The sequence below is a fragment of the Chiloscyllium punctatum genome, chromosome 32 (assembly GCF_047496795.1).
Source record: "Chiloscyllium punctatum isolate Juve2018m chromosome 32, sChiPun1.3, whole genome shotgun sequence".
Classification (NCBI taxonomy): Eukaryota; Metazoa; Chordata; class Chondrichthyes; order Orectolobiformes; family Hemiscylliidae; genus Chiloscyllium; species Chiloscyllium punctatum.
In genome coordinates, this window is record NC_092770.1 from 32,591,123 (window position 1) to 32,614,775 (window position 23,653).

General features: G+C 45.2%; 1 protein-coding gene across 2 annotated transcripts in view; it reads left to right on the forward strand.

The window, feature by feature from the left end:
* The window catches only part of pawr (PRKC, apoptosis, WT1, regulator), a 167,696-nt gene extending 145,972 nt beyond the window's left edge, over window positions 1-21,724 (forward strand). For both annotated transcript variants that reach the window (XM_072552041.1, XM_072552040.1), the window contains 3 exons: window positions 4,921-5,074; window positions 6,799-6,903; window positions 19,804-21,724. In XM_072552041.1, the coding sequence (XP_072408142.1) occupies window positions 4,921-5,074; window positions 6,799-6,903; window positions 19,804-19,890 (346 nt within the window). In that variant the 3' untranslated portion in view covers window positions 19,891-21,724. The remainder of the gene's footprint in view (window positions 1-4,920; window positions 5,075-6,798; window positions 6,904-19,803) is intronic.
* Window positions 21,725-23,653: the final 1,929 nt, after the last annotated feature.

Sequence of the window (23,653 nt, forward strand, 5' to 3'; positions counted from 1 at the left end):
CAGTTTGTTAAATTTGATTCAGAATCCTAGAGATGTACAGCCCGGAAACAGACCCTTCGGTCAACCCATCCATGCCGACTAGATCTCCTAACCTAACCTAGTCCCATTTGCCAGCACCTGGCCCATATCCCTCCAAGCCCTTCCTATTCATATACCCATCCAGATGCCTTTTAAATGTTGTAATTGTACCAGCCTCCACCACTTCCTCTGGCAGCTCATTCCGTACACATACCACCCTTTGATTCAATTTAAGCTTTATTGTCATGTGTACTTAAGTACAGAAGGAAGTGAAAAGTGAACAATGTCACCACACACGGCACCATCTGAGGTGTGGAGATGGCCAGGTACAAAACATAGATACAAGTAGTAACATAGAGAAACACAGTTAAGAGTTAAGTATTACTGTTGTTCTGAGAGTGTAAGTAGAAAAGTAAAGTTAAAAGTTAACATTATGGTCCTCCTTAGTAATAAGGGTAAAAGTTTGACATTTCACATTGCATAGAATATTGAGCACAGGCCATTTCTCCCAAATAATCCATGCTGCCATTCCTGCTGCATTCAAGCCTCCTCCCAGACTTTTACATCTGTCTCAATCCTTTCCGTGTGTCTGTAGCTTCCCCTGAAATGCTTCTGTAAAATTCACTTTTGGCAGTGTCAGCAGGTCTTCTTCCTTTGTGACGGACAAGACACCGCAGGGTGGTTCATTGGTTAGCACTGCTGCCTCTCAGCACCAGGGATCTGGGTTCGATTCCAGCCTCGGATGACTGTCTGTGTGGAGTTTGCACGTTCTCCTCGTGTCTGCGTGGGTTTCCCCGCACTGTCCAAAGATGTGCAGGTTAGGGTGAATTGGCCAGGCTAAATTGCTCATAGTCTTCAGAGATGTGTAAGTTAGGTGCATTAGTCATGGGAAATGTAGAGTAATAGAGTAGGGGAATGGGTCTGGGTGGGTTATTCTTCAGATGGTCAGTGTGGACTTGTTGGGCCAAATGGCATGTTTCCACACTGTAGGGGATCTATCATTCTCTCTGCTGGAGCAGACTCACCAGCTCCTGGATGCCTTGCTGGTTTTGTGGTACCTATCTCACACTGAAAGCCTCTAGTTCTCCTCAGGTACAATTCAGAGAAACCTTCTTTGATTATTTAAAGGCTGAAAAGAGCCACCTGTCAGCCTTCTGCTCACACAGTAATGAGGTTCAGTCCTAGCCATCCTTGCTTCCTGTGTTTAACTATGCCAAACTACTATCAATCCTTTTGGCCCCATCTCCATTGAAAGCTAAAACTTTTCCAACAGCAAGGTGACCATTCAGCCTTCATGTCTGTACTGCTTGTAAAAGAGCAATGCAGCCAGGTCTTGGACCGTGGTCCTGTTGGTTACAGAACTTCAGATGTGTATTCCAAGGATCTTTAAAATGAGTTTAGAGTTTCTACTTCTCCCACTCTTCATACAGTGAGTTTTAGTCCCTTACTACCCTCTGCTTAACTTCCCTCGAATCCTTCTGTTAATTATTTTAAATCTACCCTCCTGATTATTGACACTCTTCTCAGGGAAATGGGACCTTGCTATCCACTCTGCCTAGACTCGGTTACATTCCTCTGTACATCACTAATGTGTCTATACCCTTTTTAAAATGCAGTGACCAACACTGCACACTGCATTCCAAACGAGGTCAATCATATTAATCTTTGTTACTTTGTGTTCACTGTTCCTTGCTGAGTGGCATGACTTGCATTTTTTGTACTTTGTGTTATTGGTGAATAGTGGGCAAGGCTGAGAGCAGTCTCCTTTATCTCCAAAACCCTGAGTTATGAGTCAGTCATGCATAAGAGTTACCAGTTGAGAGTGTGGTGCTGGAAAAGCACAGCAGGTCAGGCAGCATCCGAGGAGCTGGAGAATCGACGTTTTGGGTAAAAGCCCTTCATCAGGAATTCCTGATAAAGGGCTTTTGCCCGAAACGTCGACTCTCCTGCTCCTCGGACACTGCCTGACCTGCTGTGCTTTTCCAGCACCACACTCTCAACTCTAATCTCCAGCATCTGCAGCTCTCACTTTCTCCCGTAAGAGTTACCAGCAGAGTGTCCAGACAAGGTAGGGTTTTCTCACACTGATTCACGTTCCTTGTTGAAGGATCTTTGCTGTTCCATAAAGAGATGAGTGAGATTGTCTTGTTCCCTCTGTTGACTCAATAGGCATCCCCTTGCTGTTACCTTGATGCTCTTCATGTTGTTGTTGATTATGTTCTAAAAAAGAGAAATTACTGATGAAGCTCAGCAGATCTTGCAGCCTTTGAGGAGAGAGAAGCAGGAGGTAATGTTTCCCATTGGTCACCCACTGAAGCTGGGAGAAATCAGAGCTGGGTTTTTAAAACGCCTTTCCCCTTCCAGATGTCTCTGATGTATTTGTCTGTAACATTTCCTTGTCTGAATATTTTATTGGTTCTGTCACCAGGTTTTCGTCTCTTGTGACACACAAGATGTCAGTCCATAAGACATAGGAGTGGCAGTAAGGCCATTCGGCCCATCGATGGCTGATGGGCATTTCAGCGCCACTTACCCGTACTATTCCCATATCCCTTAATTCCTTGTAAGATTAAGAATTTATCAATCTCTGCCTTGAAGACATTTACCGTCCCGGCCTCCTCTGCACTCCATGAAGAAATGTCTCCTCATTTCCGTTCTAAATTGACCTTCTCTAATTCTAAGTCTGTGCCCACGGGTCCGAGTATCCCTGCCTGACGGAAACAACTTCCCAGTGTCCAGCCTTTCTAAACCATGTATTATCATGTAAATTTCTATTAGATCTCTTTTGTCAGTCTTTTGTCTTCTCCAGTCCAACTCTGTTCAGCCAGCTGATAGCACCAACATGACTATTCTGGGAACAAGTCACTGGACTCAGAACATTAACTCGTGTTTCTCTCTCCACGGGTGCTGCCAGACCTGCTGAGTTTCTCCAGCAATTTCTGTTTGTGTCTGTTTCTGATCTGCAGCATCCACAGTCCTTGATGTTTTTGACACAGCTTCACTGTTGGAGAAACACCTCCTGAAAGCTACCCACAGCTGTGTCCGCCTCACTTCGAATTAGAGAAACCCCTCCTTGTTTTGATTTAATCAGTGGTACCTATGATGAAAGGTCACAGACCTGAGCTGTGAACTCTGTCTCTGTCTGTCTCTCTATCTCTCTCTCCCTCGCCCTCTCCCCCCGCCTCCCTGTCTCTCTCCCACTGATGCTGAGTTTCATAGAACATAGAACATAGAAGAATACAGCGCAGTACAGGCCCTTCGGCCCTCGATGTTGCGCCGATCAAAGCCCACCTAACCTACACTAACCCACTATCCTCCATATACCTATCCAATGCCCCCTTAAATACCCATAAAGAGGGAGAGTCCACCACTGCTACTGGCAGGGCATTCCATGAACTTACGACTCCAGCACTTTCTAGTTTTTTTTGTTTTTGTTTTGTTTCTGTACCCCAAAACCAGTTATTTTGGATTCCAGTTGTCAGCCACCATCCCCCACCTCCATCATCCTGTATCCTGACCTCCTCAGGAATGGGGGTACACTTCACCTCTTAAAGAGTCCTACAGAACAGTGATAGGCCCTTTAGCCCAAACTGCTCCATGCTGACCAAGATGTCCGTCCATTTCCCTGCACTTGGCCCATTCTAATCCTTTCCTATCCATATATTTGGAGAAAGTGAGGACTGCAGATGCTGGAGATCAGAGTTGAGAGTGTGGTGCTGGAAAAAACACAGCGGGTCAGGCAGCATCCGAGGAGCAGGAAAATCAGTGTTAAGGCCCAAAATGTCGATTTTCCTGCTTCTCGGATGCTGTCTGACCTGCTGTGTTTTTCCAACGCCACACCCGGTCCATGTATTTGTCCAAATGCCTTTTAAATGTAGTTGATGTATCCACCTCAACCACTTCCGCTGGCAGCTCAGTCCATATGTGTACCACCCTCTGTGTAAAAATGTTGCCCCTCCTCTAACTTTGGGAATACTATTTCCATTTCCATCCTATGGGATAAGCCAAGTTTCTGATATCCTCCCCATGTCTTAGATGTCAGGACAGCCTCCAGATTTGGAACCAAAAGAGAAAATGCTGGAAAATCTCAGCACATCTGGTAGCATCCGTAAGGAGAGAAAAGAGCTGACGTTTCGAGTCTAACTGACCCTTTGTCAAAGCTCATTCCAGATTTGGAATCTTATTTCTATGTTGCTAATGGATGAATATGACCATCTTAACATGGATTATGTATCTAGTCTTTGTCAGATGGTATCACAGACATATCTTTGGGACCTTAAGTTTCTGTACTCACCTGTTAGGCAAAAACAAAAGGCTATCATTTTGTCATTAATGATCTCAGGACATCCTAAAATGGTTTACAGTGCAGTCTTCATTGCAACTTCTGAAATGTGGTGACCAATTTACTTGTAGCGAGCTCTCCCAGACATCAAGGTGGGAATGGCCAAGTCATTTGAGAGATATAAGTAAATCTTGGCCAGAGAACCTTTCTCTGTTCTTCAAAGTAGTACCAGGTGATTTGAGAGGATACACAGAGCTTTCGGCCAATTTCGGACTCCGAAAGATGGGACCTCCAAAAATGCAGCCCTCCCTCCTCGTTAGTACTGGAAGGGTCAGTGGGACCTTGCACTCAGGACTGTGCAATGAGACTTGAGTCAGGAGGTAAGGATGTGTCCTAGGAGACCAGGGCTGAGACAGCAATGAAGACAAATATTCACGGGGGGGGGTGGGGGAGGGGGGTACCTTGGTGCATTTTGTGGCTCCAACAAGGCACCACAGTGAAGTTGCTGTCATTCAGTATCACACTTTAATCCATACTATTGTACAGCATCCAGCATACTTCATTCTGTTGCGGTTTGACTTCCTGTTGAAGATTGAAAGTCTTTCCCTGTGTCCACACAGCACCACGAATGCACCTGAAGAAGATATCACAGCATATTCAGCCAGTGGCAGGTATTCTGGCCGGGTAGAGAGGCCTGGCTATAATCGCTATGGAAACGCTTCAAGTTCCACATTCAGCAGTACATTAGAGAAGAAACTGGAAGAATTTGAAAAGGTACTCAGCAATGCAGATATGTGTGTGAGAGAGAGAGAGAGAGTGACACGTGCTGTGTGAACTCTTTGTGTGTCTGTGTGAGTGTGGCAGTGTATGTGAGTGTGACAGTATGTGTCTATGAGAACATCTGTGTGTCTGTGCGAATGTCTGTATGTGTGTGTGTGTGAGACAGTGTGTGACAGTGTGTCTGTGTGAGTGTGGCGATGTGTGTGTGTGTGTGTCAGTGTCTTTGTGGGTGTCAGTGAATGTGTGAGTGTCTCTGTCTGTGAGTCTGTGCATCTGCGACTGTGTGTGTGTGTGTGTGCGCGCGCCAGCGCACATGAAAGAGAGAGAGGAGTGAGCAGTATTCTGATTGGTCATGCACTAGATTTAATGCCATGCTTCTCTTTTCCTAGTGCATTTCCTCCGCTCTGATATTGCAGTATATTTTCCTTTCATAGTTCTTTCACTGTCACCCATCCTTTGTGCTGAGTATCTTGCTATTTCAGACAGTAGTTAAGAGTCAACCACATTGCTGTGGGTTTGAACTCACATATAGGCCAGACCAAGGAAGGATGGCAGATTTCCCTCCCTGGGGGACATCAGTGAGCCAGATGGGTTATTACTCCAATCGATGGTGGTTACATGGTCACCATCACTGAGACCACCTTTATTTTCCAGCCACTCAAAACGTGTCCCTAAAATGTCAGCCTGACCCTCTGGATTAACCGGGGACATTACCACCATACCGCCACCTCCATTAGAGCTGCCGAAAGTGAACAGATAAGACTGTCCACTGACCATTATCTATGATTTCAAAACAGAAATGATATGAATGGTATATCTTATCGAAACATGAAGAATTCTGAGCAGATGTGAAATTCCCCTGGCCCATGTGAGGCGCCATGGTCAGGACACTGGGGGTGGACAATTTTGGGATGGGCTGATGAGAGATTTGTTCCCTCAGAGGGTAATGAACACGAGGAAGCCTCTTACAAAAAGCTGTGGAGGTGAAGTCACTGGATATATTTAAGAGAGAAGTCGCAAGATTTCTGAAAGATGAAAAGGTGCCAAGGGAGAGAGTAGGAGAGTGAGTGAACTTAATGGGTTGGAGGGTTATGGGATGCAGGCAAGAAAGTGGAGTTGAGGCAGAGAGGTGGCCAGCCATGATGGTATTGAATGGTGGAGCAGGCTTGAGGGGCTGAATGGCCTCCTCCTGCTCCTAGTTCTAATGTTGTGGAAATATAGGATCAGCCACAATCATATTGAAAGGTGGAACAGGCTCTGTGGGCCAAACAGCCTTCACCTGCTCCTATTTTCTTACAGTTGTGTGAACAATGGAACTTTCTCAGTGTGTGAACACTACAGCATATAGATAATCTCTAATCTACCTGTGTGAAGATGTTACACACCTGGAGCCCCTTTATTCAGAAACGATGCCCTTTGGTTCTGGACTGACCCGTGAGGCGAACCATCCTCTCAGCATCAAACTGATCTGAGGTGTCACATCATCCCATGGAGCAGGCAGGACTTGAACCCAGGCCTCCTGGCTCAGCAGGATGGACGCTACCAGTGCACTACAAGGGCCCTAAATGTTGGGAATTGAACCAGGCTGCAGCAGTACAGTGTCAGACTTCATTGGACCTTGGGAACGGCTATTTCAGAATTGTATCTTTTAAATGTACACATAGTTATTCCATTATTTGAAACCTGGACCGAATGCAACTAATGTCTTTCATCACCAGGAACTTGCGAAAGAGAGACAGGAAAATCAGAAACTCGTCAAACTGCTACAGGACAGGGATGACCTTATTGGGAAACTGAAGGAAGAAATTGATCTACTTAACAGAGTAAGTGCCATTTATTAGAAAAAGAGCTTGTCATTACACTGGAAATAAGATGTATTTATTAAAGGAAACATCAGCATTAAGCTGCAGAGCTGTTCCAGCTTAGAGATATCTACTGTATGTTGCATGGTGTGGTGATCCTGTCCTGGTTAAGCTGGCCCTTACCTCTCCCTAAGGTGAGCACCAGGAAAACCCACAACTGAACCCTTATTGTTTGTGAATGTGTACATTAGAGAGAACCATTGCTGTGTGTGTGAATGTGTGTGTGTGTGGGAGAGAGAGAGAGAGACAGACATTCATGCGTGTTTTGTGTGTGGATGTAAACATAGAAAATAGGAGCAGAATTAGACCATTCGGCCCTTCAAGTCTGCTTCACCATTCAACATGATCATAGCTGATTGTCCATCTCAGTCTGCTGTTCCCACTTTCTCCCCATACCCTTTCAGCCCGCACCGTCTGCTCCCCAAGATCCACAAGCCAACTACCATGGCCAAGCCATCGTCTCGGCATGCTCCTGCCCCACCGACCTCATCTCGTCCTCCGTCAACTCCATCTTCTCCCCATTGGTTCAGGCACCTCCCACCTACATCCACAACACTAACCACGCCATTCATTTCTTCAGCAACGTCCAGTTCCCCGGCTCCCCCCGCACTTTATCTACACTATGGACGTGCAGTCCTTATACACATCCATACCACACAAGGATGGCCTCCTCTCCAGCAGACCCTTGCAGTCCCCCTCCACCAATATCCTCCTCCACCTTGCTGAACTGGTCCTCACCCTCAACAACTTTTCCTTCAACTCATCCCATTTCCTCCAAATCCAGGGGGTGGCCATGGGTACCCGGATGGGTGCTAGCATCACCTGCCTCTTTGTTGGCTCTATCGAACCTCTCTCCAGTACCTACACAGGGACTGTGCCCCCAACTCTTCCACTGTTACATCGATGGCTGCATCAGTGCAGTGTCCTGCATCCAGGCTGAACTGGAGTGGTTCATCAACTTGGGCCACCACTTCCGTCCTGCCCTCAAATTCACCTGGTCCATCTCGGACACCTCCTTCCCTTTCATGACCTCTCCATTTCAATCGCTGGCGACAGTCTCCAGATGGCTGTTTACTACAAACCCACAGACTCCCATAACTACCTGGACTACACCTCCTCCCATCCAGTATCCTGCAAGAACTCCATCCGTTCTCCCAATTCCTCCGCCTTCACCGCATTTGCCCAGATGAGGAGACATTCCACTCCCGAGTATCCCAGATATCCACCTATTTTGAACAACGTGCTTTTCCCCCTCTGTCACCAGACAGCCCTCCACTGCACCACCTCCATTCCCCGTTACACTGCTCTAAACCCCCCCCCAGCGCAATAAAGACAGAGTCCCCCTTGTCCCCACCTACCCCCCCACCAGCCTCTGCATCCAACACATCATCTTTAAACACTTCCCACCAACTCCAACTAGACCCCACCACCAAGAACATCTTCCCCTCCCCCTCCCTCTCTGCCTTCCAAAAGGACTGTTCCCTTCAACAGGTTGCGCCACTCTCCCCACCGACTCCCCCCACCGAAGCCCCCCCCCGAACCCCACCCCCGCCGTGTTCCTCTCCCTCCTGATACTGCCTGCCTTGCTGTGTTCCCTCTCCCTCCTGACGCTGCCTGCCTTGCTGTGTTCCTCTCCCTCCTGACGCTGCCTGCCTTGCTGTGTTCCTCTCCCTCCTGATACTGCCTGCCTTGCTGTGTTCCTCTCCCTCCTGATACTGCCTGCCTTGCCGTGTTCCTCTCCCTCATGATGCTGCCTGCCTTGCTGTGTTCCTCTCCCTCCTGATGCTGCCTGCCTTGCTGTGTTCCTCTCCCTCATGATACTGCCTGCCTTGCTGTGTTCCTCTCCCTCCTGATGCTGCCTGCCTTGCTGTGTTCCTCTCCCTCATGATACTGCCTGCCTTGCTGTGTTCCTCTCCCTCCTGATACTGCCTGCCTTGCTGTGTTCCCTCTCCCTCCTGATGGGCCTACGATGTTGTGGCCATCACGGAAACGTAGATAGAAGAGGGACAGGAATGGTTGTTGGAGGTTCCTGGTTACAGATGTTTCGGTAAGATTAGGGAGGGTGGTAAAAAAGGAGGTGGGGGTGACATTGCTAATTAGAAATGGTATAATGGCTGCAGAAAGGCAGTTCAAGGGGGATCTGCCTTTGGAGGTAGTATGGGCTGAAGTCAGAAATAGGAAAGGAGCAGTCACCTTGTTGGGTGTTTACTATAGGCCCCCCAATAGCAGCAGAGATGTGGAGAAACAGATTGGGAAACAGATTTTGCAAAGGTGCAGAAGCCACAGGGTAGTAGTCATGGGCGATTTCAACTTCCCAAATATTGATTGGAAGCTATTTAGATCAAGTAGATTGGACGGGGCGGTGTTTGTGCAGTGTGTCCAGGAAGCTTTTCTGACTCAGTATGTAGATTGTCCGACAAGAGGGGAGGCCATATTGGATTTGGTACTTAGTAACGAACCGGGACAAGTGATGGGCTTGTTAGTGGGTGAGCATTTTGGTGATGGTGACCACAATTCTGTGACTTTCACCTTGCTTATGGAGAGAGATAGGTGCGTGCAACAGGGTAGGTTTTACAATTGGGGGATGGGTAAATACAATGCTGCAAGACAGGATCTGAGGAGCATAAATTGGGAGCACAGGCTGTCAGGGAAGGATGTCGTTGAAATGTGGAACTTTTTCAAGGAACAGATACGACGTGTCCTTGATATGTACGTACCTGTCAGTCAGGAAAGAGATGGTCGTGTGAGGGAACCTTGGTTGACGAGGGAGGTTGAATGTCTTGTAAAGAGGAAGAAGGAGGCTTACATAAGGTTGAGGAAACAAGGTTCAGACAGAGCGTTGGAGGGATACAGGATAGTCAGGAGGGAGCTGAATAAAGGGATTAGGAGAGCTAAGAGAGGGCATGAAAAATCTTTGGCGGGTAGGATCAAGGATTTTCCCAAGGCATTTTATGCGTATGTGAGAAACATGAGAATGACGAGAACGATCCAATCAAGGACAGTAGTGGAAGACTGTGTATTGAGTCGGAAGAGATAGGAGAGGTCTTGAATGAGTACGTTTCCTCAGTATTTACAAATGAGAGGGACCTTATTGTTGAAGAGGAGAGTATGAAATGGACTGGTAAGCTAGAGGAGATACTTGTTAGGAAGGAAGATGTGTTGGGCATTTTGAAGAACTTGAGGATAGACAAGTCTCCCAGGCCTGACAGGATATATCCTAGGATTATGCAGGAAGCAAGAGAGGAAATTGCAGAACCGTTGGCAATGATGTTTTCGTCTTCACTGTCAACGGGGTGGTACCAGGGGACTAGAGAGTGGCGAATGTTGTGCCCCTGTTCAAAAAAAAAGGGAATAGGGATAACCCCGGGAATTACAGGCCAGTTAGTCTTACTTCGGTGGTAGGCAAAGTAATGGAAAGGGTACTGAGGGATAGGATTTATGAGTATCTGGAAAGACACTGCTTGATTAGGGACGGCCAGCACGGATTTGTGAAGGGTAGGTCTTGCCTTACAAGTCTTATTGAATTCTTTGAGGAGGTGACCAAGCATGTGGATGAGGGTAGAGCAGTGGATGTAGTGTACACGGATTTTAGTAAGGCATTTGATAAGGTTCCCCATGGTAGGCTTATGCGGAAAGTCATGAGGCATGGGATAGTGGGAAATTTGGCCAGTTGGATAGAAAACTGGCTAACCGGTCGAAGTCAGAGAGTGGTGGTAGATGGTAAATATTCAGCCTGGAGCCCAGTTACAAGTGGAGTTCTGCAGGGATCAGTTCTGGGTCGTCTGCTGTTTGTAATTTTTATTCATGACTTGGAAGAGGGAGTTGAAGGGTGGATCAGTAAAGTTGCAGATGATACGAAGATTGGTGGAGTTGTGGATAGTGAGGAGTGCTGTTGTCGGCTGCAAAGGGACTTAGATATGATGCAGAGCTGGGCTGAGGAGTGGCAGATGGAGTTCAACCCTGTCAAGTGTGAGGTTGTCCATTTTGGAAGGACAAATAAGAATGTGGAATACAGGGTTAACGGTAGGGTTCTTAGGAAGGTGGAGGAGCAGAGGGATCTTGGGGTTTATGTTCATAGATCTTTGAAAGTTGCCACTCAGGTGGATAGAGCTTGTAAGAAGGCCTATGGTGTATTAGCGTTCATTAGCAGAGGGATTGAATTCAAGAGTCGTGAGGTGATGTGGCAGCTGTACAGGACCTTGGTTAGGCCACATTTGGAGTACTGTGTGCAGTTCTGGTCGCCTCACTTTAGGAAAGATGTGGAAGCTTTGGAGAGGGTGCAGAGGAGATTTACCAGGATGTTGCCTGGAATGGAGAATAGGTCGTACGAGGATAGGTTGAGAGTGCTAGGCCTTTTCTCATTGGAACGGAGAAGGATGAGGGGTGACTTGATAGAGGTTTATAAGATGATCAGGGGAATAGATAGAGTACAGTCAGAGACTTTTTCCCCAGGAACAACAGAGTGTTACAAGGGGACATAAGTTTAAGGTGAAGAGTGGAAAGTATAGGGGGGGGGGATGTCAGGGGTAGGTTCTTTACCCAGAGAGTGGTGGGGGCATGGAATGCGCTGCCTGTGGGAGTGGCAGAGTCAGAATCATTGGCGACCTTTAAGCAGCAGTTGGATAGGTACATGGATGGATGCTTAAGCTAGGACAAATGGTCGGCACAACATCGTGGGCCGAAGGGCCTGTTCTGTGCTGTATTGTTCTATGTTCTATGATGCTGCCTGCCTTGCTGTGTTCCCTCTCCCTCCTGATACTACCTGCCTTGCTGTGTTCCCTCTCCCTCCTGATGCTGCCTGCCTTGCTGTGTTCCCTCTCCCTCCTGATGCTGCCTGCCTTGCTGTGTTCCCTCTCCCTCCTGATACTGCCTGCCTTGCTGTGTTCCCTCTCCCTCCTGATACTGCCTGCCTTGCTGTGTCCCTCTCCCTCCTGATGCTGCCTGCCTTGCTGTGTTCCTCTTCCTCCTGATGCTGCCTGCCTTGCTGTGTCCCTCTCCCTCCTGATACTGCCTGCCTTGCTGTGTTCCTCCAGCCTCCTGATGCTGCCTGGCTTGCTGTGTCCCTCTCCCTCCTGATGCTGCCTGCCTTGCTGTGGCCCTCTCCCTCCTGATACTGCCTGCCTTACTGTGTCCCTCTCCCTCCTGATACTGCCTGCCTTACTGTGTCCCTCTCCCTCCTGATACTGCCTGCCTTACTGTGTCCCTCTCTCTCCTGATACTGCCTGCCTTACTGTGTTCCCTCTCCCTCCTGATGCTGCCTGCCTTGCTGTGGCCCTCTCCCTCCTGATGCTGCCTGCCTTACTGTGTCCCTCTCCCTCCTGATACTGCCTGCCTTACTGTGTCCCTCTCTCTCCTGATACTGCCTGCCTTACTGTGTCCCTCTCCCTCCTGATGCTGCCTGCCTTGCTGTGTTCCCTCTCCCTCCTAATGCTGCCTGCCTTGCTTTGTACCCCCAGCCTCCTGCTTGTCTACCTTTCATCCCTTTAGCCCTAAGAACTATATCTGACTCCTTGAAAACATTCAGTATTTTGACCTCAACTGCTTTCTGCGGCAGAGAATCCCACTCACTCCCCACTCTCTGGGTGAAGACATTTCTCCTCATCTCAGTCCAAAATGGCCCACCCCGTATCCTCAGACTGTGACCCTGGTTGTGGGCTCCCTCGTCATCGGGAACCTGCTTCCTGTGTTTAAATTTATTTGTGTATGAGAGAGACTTGCATGTTTTTTGTCTGTGTGCCCATGATAAATGTGTGTTTGAAATTGAGTGGGTGAACAATCTGAACTGTAACCTCAGTTAAGTATAATCCACATCTCATCATTTAATCATCCTCATGTGACAATTCACATTTCAGCATTCCCAGGAACATCTGCTATATCAAAATTCCATGCTCTGCTGATTCAGTTTAATTGACCCACGTGATTTGGTTTGTGCTCACTTGTCCAGCCTTGTTTGTTGGAAAGCTTATTACATACATTTTGTTTTGAGGAATAAGGCAGGAAAAGCCTTTATTTTTGTTCCTTTTCAGCCCTTTCTTTTACAGCGACATGATTCTTCCTGAAAGTGGAACTGAAAACATTAAATTAACACTTGCTTGGAATGGACTCTTACAATGATTAGCCTTAAGGCAGAAGGCGTGCTTGATGGAGAAAATGATTCTAGATTGTGTTGGTCAGCAGCCAAACTGAGTCCTGGAATGTCCACAAAAGCGCGGAGACCAGTCACTTTTGATCTTTTAATTATGCATCACTTCCCGTCTGTAATCTGAGTTTTGTTCAAGGGCATGGAAAAAATGTCAACGTTCCACAGTTACAGCAAGGCAATGCCTGCAGACTGTCTTAGAGTCATAGCTTCAGGGAATGGCTATGGCATAGGAGGCCATTTGGGCCATCATATCTCTGCTAGCTCTTTGCAAGAGCTGCTCAGTTTATTCCCATTCCTCAGTCACCGTTGGTCTGATATTATTTTCCATCCAGTTTCAGTGGAAGTCTGTTATAATCTAGATTTGGAGATGCCGGTGTTGGACTGGGGTGTACAAAATTAAAAAACCACACAACACCAGGTTATAGTCCAACAGGTTTAATTGGAAGCACTAGCTTTCAGAGCACTGCTCCTTCATCGGGTGATCACCTGATGAAGGAGCGTCACTCCGAAAGCTAGTGTGCTTCCAATTAAACCTGTTGGACTATAACCTGGTGTTGTGTTATAATCTAGTTTAATGTACCACACGTTCAGGGCTCCAAAAGGAATTAAACCTTTATTTAACTATTCATTGCGTTCATTAAAACAGGTGTTTATTTTCTTTACATAGTGCAGTGATAATGTGGTTTCACCCTCTGGATCCCAGCGAATGTGTTAGAGCAAACCTGCAGTTCACTTTGAAAGCTCCTTGTAAATCTGCATCCTCTGAAATTCCAGGCAGTATGTACCAGATCACAACATGTTACTGGTGTATAAAATGGTTTCCTGGTATCATTTCTAAAATCTCTGTTCCCCCCCCTGCCACTGCAGAGAGGGGTCCATTCTGGTAAATGCTTGACATTGACTCAATCCCCTTCATTAAGTTGTATCTACAGCACAGAGACAGGCTATTTGGCCCATCAGATACTGGCAGCAGTTCTTACAGATTGGAGGACGACAAATGTAATTAAAAAAGGAGGGAGAGAACAAACAGAGAACTACAGACCAATTCACCTGGCATCAGCAGTGTGGAAAATAAATGAGAGAGTCTATTATAAACAAACGGATAACAGAAAGGTTAGAAATCATTAACGGGATTAGACAAAGCCAGCATAGGTTTATGAAAGGCAAGTCATGCTTAACCAATCAACCGGATTCTTTTGAGAATGGGACTAGTAGAAGAAATAAGGGGGAACTGGTGGATGTGGTGTACTTGGATTTCAAGAAGGCATTTGGAAGGGTTAGTGGGTTAAATGAAAGCAAACATTTACAGGATTGGCCTAATTAAGAATTAGTTGACAGACAGGAAAGAGAGATGGGAAAAGTGGGTCGTTTTCCATGTAATAGGCAGTGACTAATGGGTTTCCATAGGGATCAGTGCTTGGATCCCAGCTATCCACCATTCACATCAATGACCTGGATGACGGAACCAGCTGCAATATTTCCCAAGTTTGCAGATTACAGCAGAGCTCTGGCTGAGAAATAGCAGATGGAGTTCAACCTGGATAAACACAAATGATGCATTTTGGAAAGTTGAACTCGAATGCTGAATATAGGATTAAGATTAGATTAGATTAGATTCCCTACAGTGTGGAAACAGGCCCTTCGGCCGAACAAGTCCACACTGACCCTCTGAAGAGCAATCCACCCAGACCCATTCCCCTACATTCACCCCGACTAATGCCCCTAACACTACGGGCAATTTAACATGGCCAATTCACCTGACCTGCACATCTTTGGACTGTGGGAGGAAACCAGAGCACCCGGAGGAAACCCACGCAGACACGAGGAGAATGTGCAAACTCCACACAGAGACAGTCGCCTGAGGCTGGAATTGAACCTGGGACCCTGGTGCTGTGAGGCAGCAGAGCTAACCATTGAGTCACTGTTCCAAACTTCCAGCTCAGTACCATCCTCATGACCTGTCCCACATGTCCATCTTTCTTCCCACCTATCTGCTCCACCCTCCTCTCTGACCTATCACCTTTACCCCATCCTCCATCCACCTATTGCACTCTCATCTACCTTCTCCCCAGCCCCACCCCGCTCCCATTTATCTCTCCACCCCCGAGGCTTCCAACCTCATTCCTGATAAAGGGCTCCTGCCCGAAACGTCAATTTTCCTGCTCTTCGGATGCTGCCTGACTTGCTGTGCTTTTCCATATAGTTTTAAGATATTAGGAGGAAGGTATAGAGGAGACGTCAGAGGTAGGTTCTTTATGCAGAGAGTTGTGAATGCATGGAATGCGTTGCCAGCTGTGGTGGTGGAAGCAGAGTCATTAGGGACATTTAAGCGACTGCTGGACATGCACATGGAGAGCAGTGAATTGTGGGGTGTGTAGTTTAGGTTATTTTATTTTACATTAGGATTAACCCTTGGCACAACATTGTGGGTTGAAGAGCCTGTTCTGTGCTGTACTTTTCTATGTTCTATGTCTAAAAATAGGTCAGATTGTGAGGTGTAAAGAGGTTTTGAGATGATTTAGATGAGTTGAGTGAGTTTGCAAACACATGGCAGATGCAGTACAAACATGGCTAACTGTGAAGTTAGACACTTCAGTGTGAGAAAGTGAAAGGAAGAGGATTGTTTAAATGGGGATACTTTGGGAAGTGTGGATGTGCAGAGGGGTTGGGGTATCTGTGTATACCAGTCAGTGTGAGTAACCAGGCAGTTGCAACTGGAAGGGAAATGGTATATTGGCCCTCACTTTGAGAGGACTGGAGTTCCCAAGTTGGGATGTCTTACTGCAGTGATACAGGGCCCTGGTGAGACCCACAGCTGGAGTACTGTGTGCGGTTTTGGTCTCTGTCCCTAAGAGAGGATAGACTCCCCATCAAGGGAGTGCAGCAGGTGGGTCACTCAGCTGATACTGGGGATGGCAGCACTGTCCCGTGGTGAGAGGTAGGTTTGACTGGGCGAGTATTCACCAGAGTTTAGAAGGATGGGGGCGATCTGGTTGAGACATGCAAGATTCAAACAGGGCCGGACCGACTGGATGCAAGGAGGATGTTTCTCCCAGGTAGGGAGTTGAGAACCAGGGACAGCCTCAGGAAATGGGGTTAATTATTTAGGACTGAGATGGGGACATATTTCTTCACCCTGGGGATGGTGATCCTGTGGAGGTCTCTACCACAGAAGCCTGTGGAGACCAAGTTACTGAAAATATTCAAGAAGGACATTTTTAGATTTTAAAGTCATCAAGGTGTTTGGAGAGAAAGTGAAATAGGCAACTGAGTTGGATGATCAACCATGGTGCAAGGTGGAGCAGCCTCGAGGGGCTGAATGGCCTGCTCTTGTTGCTAGTGTCTTTGTGTGATGTGAGCTGTGTCCTTGCCTTATTTCATCTCACTCTAGGGATGTCACTTCCTATCACTTTCTGCTTTGTGGTTTTTTTATAGAATAAATAAGGAGGAGGTGTTTCCAGTGAGAAGTGAGCTGTTAATACAGGGCACAGATTGAAGGTAATTGGCAGGAGCAGTGTGTTTTCAAGTTGAAAGTGGGGATGATCTGGAAGGCACTGCCTGAAAGGGTGATGACAGCAGATTCAGTTGAAACTTTCAAAAAGAATAATTGAACTATCTGACAAGGAAACATCTACAGTGTCATGGAGCGAGAGGTGGGGCTAATTAGACCATGCTGTGAAAGAGCTGGCACAGAAACAGTGGACCAAATGGATGTGCTGGATAATTCAATGCTTCTGTAAATTCCCCATAAATGCTGTTTGTCTCAACTATTCCACGCAGTAGCACACAGCACATTGGAAACACTCATGGTGAAAATTTGTTTAAACGTCCACCTTATTTTTATCAGTTTCTGCGACCACAATAAGCTATATCATCTGGCCTAAGAATCATAGAAGGAGGCCATTCAGCCCATTCTTGACTGTGGCAGCCCTTTGAAAGACCTGTCCTATTAATCTCACTGTTCCGTGATCTCTCCTTCTGGAGTTTATCCAATTCCCTTTTGAACCTGGCTTTCCTCGTCTCCTTCAAAATCAATCTGCTCTATGTATTGACCCTCCTGTCAGAGAAGATGGTTTCTCCTTGTTTGCTGAATCAAGACACCTCGTGATTTCAAGCAGCTCTGTTAAATCTCAGGAAGGAGGGGGGTGCAGCACAGAGTCCACACAATGAACCCTGAGCTTAGGGGGTAAAGTATGAGGGTTCCGTGACTAGTGTTCCCTGACTGTGGCAGATTGTGAGGTAATACGTTTTGGTGGAAGAAACACAAACAGACAATAGAGACTCAATGGTCCAATGTTGAGGGGAGGACAGGAGCAGAGGGACCTTGGGGTTCATGTGTTTGATTCCTTGAAGGTGGTCAGATATGTCAAAACAATTATTAGGAAGGCTTATTGGATCCTTGGGTTTATTAACAGAGACATAGAGTATAAAAGCAAGGAAGTGATGCTACACCTCTACAAATCACTGGTCAGATCATGTTTGGAGTAATGTGTTCAATTCTGGGCTCTTTATTTGAGTAGAGATGTTAAAGTCTTGGACAAAGATTAAAGGAGATTTACCAGAATGATACCAGGAGTGAAGGATTTTAGATTCAAGACAGAAAAGAGAAGTTGAGTTTATTTTCCCTGGAACAGAGAAGATTAAGAGTGACCTTATTGAGATGTTCAAAGTTATGAACAATATTGATGGGGTAAAGGAGATATTCTGTTTCAACTAGTTGGCATGTCAGTATGTCACATTTTCAGCAAGAGAGCTAGGAGTGAGATGAGGAGAAACATCTTTACTCAGAGAGTTGTTAGGGTTTGGAATGCGCTGCCTGGGAGACTCGTGGAAGTGGATTCCATTGGAGGTTTCAAAAAGGAGCTGGAGATATATTTAAAAGGGATGAAGTTAGAGTGCTAGAGAGGTAGAGCTTGAAGGGTGGCACTAGCTGGGTAGTTCGTACAGGAGCTGGAACAGACATGATGGGTTGAATGGCCTCCTTCTGTACTGTAATGTTCTATGATTTAGAGCGATTCAAATGTTGATGTGTTTAAGATGATACAAGAATCAAATATGGTTGCAGCAGACAAAACCATTCCTCTAGTGCGGAATTTGAGAACATTGGGACATGATCTGAAATTTCGAGCTTGGCTGTTCTGGAGTGAGATCAGCAGCACTTGTGTCACATGAGGGATTGTGGGAATGTGGATCACAACTCCCTAAGGATTCCAGGGGGACGGCAAGGGACTGACACATCTTCGAAACATGACTGACCTCACTCTGAACAGTGTACAGAGGAACCTCGATTATCCAGCATTTGATTATCTGAATTTCAAATTATCCAGCAAGATGACAAGGTCCCAATGCTTGGCTAACTAAGTTATCCAGAGTTCAATTAACCGAACGAAATACTCCCTGCCCATGTCCTTTGGATAATCGAGGTTCCTCTGTAATTCCATAAAGGAGCTGTTCATGGTGGGCTCTAGCAGACTGTGAACACTGAGGCTTTTGTTGGAGAAGGGTGTCAATTGGCTAAGGGAGTTAATGTACTGAACAGCCAAGATCTTATCAAACAGGGGAATGGGTTTGATGGTTAGGTGGTCTCTTTCTGTACTTCATGTCCACTCAACCTTTTGCATGAGTAAAGCAAAGTCAGCTTCTCTCGATGTAACAGAGGTCTCTCTTGCATCACATTTCCATTATCCATGCAGGTTGCTAAGTGGATCATAGAATCATGCAGTACAGAAATGGCCCTTCAGCCCATTAGTGTTGGCCGGAGGAAGTACAGGTGTCTCAAATCCACCAAAAGCAGTGTCAGCAGAGAGCATTAAACCTCATGGAGTAGCCTGAATCGCTGCCAAAAAACAGATTTCAGGATTTACTAGCATGGGGAAAGGGACTATTTTCACAATCTCTCCCTTGGTACATTGCATTCCTTTCAGGAGAAACCTTTGTAATTGTATCCTTGGATATAACTGCAGCCCTGTAGGATCTCTGCATTCCCCTGGGATTGGTCTTTGAGCATTGTACAGTTTTACCCCCTCCTTGCAGGACCTCCTTGCCCTCTACCATCAGAGGTCTGTCTGCTCCTCCCAAAGAATGTGAGCTCCATGCTCCAATCAGTTTCCCTCGCAACCTCTCTCTCCTTATTTCAGACACTCCTGTAAACCTGTCGGTTTTATCAGGCTTCAAGTTACACCATATCTCCTTATAACATCTTCTTTTCAATTTTGTCTGGCAGAGATCCGGGGAGCTGCTCTAGGACTTTGTTAATGACGCAAAAAAAATACGTGTGAGCTTTATGGAAATCTGAAACTCTAAGGGGTGAGGGTGGGTGGCAAGTCTTGCAGGAGAATGGGGGCAGGGGAATGATCTGCAGAACTTCCAAAACAGTTATTCATAGACTTTATTATAAGCATTTCCAAAAAATGAGATACAAATCATGATTGTGATCTACTTGGATAGCAGAGCTAACTCAAGGGGCTAAATGGCCTCTTCATAGAACAGTACAGCACAGTACAGGCCCTTCGGCCCTCCATGTTTTGCTGGCCTTTTATCCTACTTTAAGATCAGACTAACCTACATACCCTTCATTGTACTATCATCCATGTGTCGATCCAGGAGTCGCTTAAATGTCCCTAATGTGTCTTCCTTCTGATGTTGCTTTTATATTTGAACTGACAGTTCATCTCTCCTTGGTAAATAACTTATTTTTTTTATTCTCACCTCTGTTCAAGGATTTGGATGAAATTGAAGATGAAAATGATCAACTAAAGCAAGAAAACAAGACTTTGTTGAAAGTTGTTGGCCAGTTGACTAGGTAGAAGATGGCTGTGCCTATTTTACAGAAGCCTGACTGATAACTTACACATTTTTACAAATCTGGAGTTAGCTTTCAATAAACAAGTAAAGACTGAAGAGAAATCATTCCAAGCTCACACTGTTCTCTCCTGAGAATACAACACACCTTCTGTTAAAACTGCATTGTGTGTGAACATTTTGTGTTAGTAGTTGGCTTGTCTGTTATTTTTTGATAGCAACTGTTGGAAGTTTTATTTCTTAATTAATTTCCTCACACTTCTCTAAGAACTTGTTCAAAAGAACCTCTTGCAAGGAGGTCACTGGTTTAAATTGTGGTAACAGTTTGGTCATCTATATGATTCAGGATCAACTCATTCTTGATGTATTCTCTCTCGTCATTTTTGCATTCAAAATTCGCATACTGAAATTGTTGAAAATTGTTGAGTTGCTGAAAAGAAAGGTATTTGTGCTTTACATAGAATTTAAAACAAGGTTTAGAAAGACTTAGTCTCGTGAATGATAATCATCTGAGGAACTTCTGTAGGGAATATCTTTCCCATTTAAATTCTGAGCAAAACCCTCAGAGTTGCCAGTACAATTTTAACATGTCCAATGGTCTTTCTTACCCATGTATTTGAAACCTTGGTGAAATGATGTGTTGCTTGGCAATTGCACGAAGAAAATGATCACAGTGATTTAACGCATTACATTCACACTGCAGGAGGAACTGCGAGGCTGGTTCTGATTGAGTTTGTAGGTAATTCATGTCAGGAGTTAGGCCCCTAACCCGGAGTGACTGGGTGTAAGAATTGCCAAAGGAATTAATCTCTCTCTTGCTTCGTCATTCTGTCTCACACCTTAGATGGTTCCTGTAAATAAAAGCAAAACACTGCAGATATTGGAAATCTGGAGCAATCGTAGAGAATGCTGGAAATACCTCAGCAGGTCTGGTAGCAACTGCAGAGAGAGAGAGAGAAACTGAATTAACGTTTCGGGTCCAGTGACCCTTCTTAAAAAGAAGTCATTAACAGACACAAAACATTAAATCTGCCAAACATGCTCGAGTTTCTCCAGAATTCACTGTTAGTTTCAGGTGGTTCCTGGGTCAAACGTAGGTGTAACTCTTTATTTACAATTCATAGTTTGGTTTTATTCAATAACTATTCAATAAAATGGGTCAGACAGCTGACGATAGCTTTAGTTCAAGGTGGAACCACACCCATATGTTCCCTTGTGCTGAAATGGTCTTAACAAGACAGTGTTTAAGTCTTAAAATTATTGTTTGTATCTTTGTGTTTCGAGCATCACTGCTTTCTGCCCTTCACTATATTCAGTTATCACAGCTTTTTTATGGCTGCTTTGAAATTATTTTTTTTCCCGACTGGAATAAATTACATTCCAAACTCATGAAGTTAACTTTCCTTAATGTACAAACAGCCACCAATAAGATGCAGCTTTTTATTTTGCAGGACAATGTACATTACATAACAATAAACATTTTCTTAGAATTGAATCCACTTTTTTGAATGCATGGACCATTGTCAAACTAGAACAAACGATCATTTATTCTCTCACAGAGAGAAACAAATGGTTTTCTTTCTTAAAAAAAAGGTTTTCAGTTTTGAAGTTATTGCAATATTAAAAGCCTGGAGCTTTTATGTTTGACAGAAGCCAGAATGTAAATTCAAAGTGGATGATGGTGACTTTTGACTACTACTGGGACTCATTCCTACAACTTTGAACACATTGGTTTCCCTTTGTAGATTAGACTAGTGGATCAGAAAGGACAATACATTATAATCTGTTTATGCTGTTGCAGATAAATTTACACAAAATAAATTCTGGAGCATACCACGATTACAATTTGCATTGTGTCAAGTTTATTTTTCTTGTATTAACATCATTAAATGAGCACAGATTATTGCTTCTTCCTTGATTTATTTTCTATTTGCTTTCTTATTAACCACATTCTTTTATCATTTTAAAACATTTTGAATTTTTTTTTGTTAATTCATTCATGGGATGAGGGCATCACTGACTAGGCCAGCATTTATTGCCCAGACTGCAGTTAAGAGCCAACCCCATTGCTGTGGGTCTGGAGTCACATGTAGGCCAGACCAGGTAAGGATGGCAGTTTCCTCCCTCAAGGACATTTGTGAACCAGGTGGGTTTTTCCTGACAATCGACACATGGTAGTCATTACACTGTTAATTCCAGATATTTATTGAACTCAAATTCCACCATCTGCCATGGCGGGATTTGAACCCGGATCCCTGAATGTTATCTGATTTGCTGGATTGTTAATCCAGCGATAATCCCACTAGGCCATCACCACCCTTTTTACAAATATCTTTACAATTTCTTGTGTTCATAGTCTTCCAGAACTTGACTCAGTAGCTGTTGAGAGACTCTGGAGAGTCGAGAACTATTTTGGGCTGAGCTTAAAAATATTTTCACTCAGAGGGTAATAAATCTTTGGATTCCTCTACCCCAGAGAGCTGTGGACTCTCAGTCATTGTGCCCGTACAAGACTAGGATCGAGAGTTTTGTCAGCATGAAGTGAGCCAAGGGATATGGGAGTGGGCAGGGAAATGGCATCAAGGTGGAATATTGACCAGTGCCTTATTGATGCAGGCTGAAGGGCTGAATGGCCTCACTTCTTAATGGCACCCTGTATATTGCCCTGATCCGTGGTGTGGGAGTCACTAATATACTAGTGAGTTTTAAGATATCAAAGATGTTTTGAGATTTTTTTCAGAATTCCATATATTAGTTATATCTGCCAAATCTATAAATGCCATAAATAGTTAGGACTTCCTTTATACCATTTGTATGAAACTGAGCATTTAATTTCAAAGTTCCTACCTTTTTCATCCTGTGCATATTGAAAGATTAGGACTGATTGTAAATCCTTTGGTACTTGCAGATTGGTCAGTTTTAATCATTTTGATCATGTGCTTTAATACTGACCAATCAGGTTGGCACAGTCATTAGGAGCAATTCCAATGGTTTGTAGTGAGCAAGGCAGGAGGAAGAGGAGGTGGGGGACAAGAGAGGGAAGAGGTTTGTGGGGGAAAGGTTGGTATGAGAGGATGTAGGGAAGGGATTGAAGGAGAAGGCAGTGAGGGGAATGGAAGGAGGTTGGGATGATTGGTCACTATTAAAGTAAATAGCCAAAACCTGATGATTAAATCAGTCAGTAGGTACTAAATGTTAGGTAGATTGGCCATGCTAAATTGCCCTGTCATGTTCAGGGATCTATAGGCTTGGTAGGTTAGCCCATAATAAAATGTGAGGTTACGAGGTCAGGGTTTAGGTGGGATGCTGTTCGGTGGGTTCATGCTGACTAGATGGACCAAATAGCCTCATTTCACACCGTCAGGATTCAATGATCCTAGTGTCCTTGGCTCAACCAGCTTCAGCTGTTCATTAATGACCTTCCCTCCATCATAAGGTCAGAAGAGGGGATGTTCACTGATCATTGTTCAGCACATTCATGACCCCTCAGGTACTGAAGCAGTCCATTTCCAAATGAAATAAGATCTGGACAATATCCCGGTTTGATCCACAAGGTGGCAAGTAATAGTTGTGCTGTATGAATGTCAGGAAATGACCATTTATTTAAAAGAAGACAGAATTGAGCCATCATTGCTTGACACTCAATGGTGTTACCATCAGTGAATCTTCCCAATCAACATCCTAGGGCTTACTGTTGATCAGCACCTTTCACAACTCCAGAACAGGTCAAGTGTACGATGATGCATGTCATGTGTCTAACATGGCAGA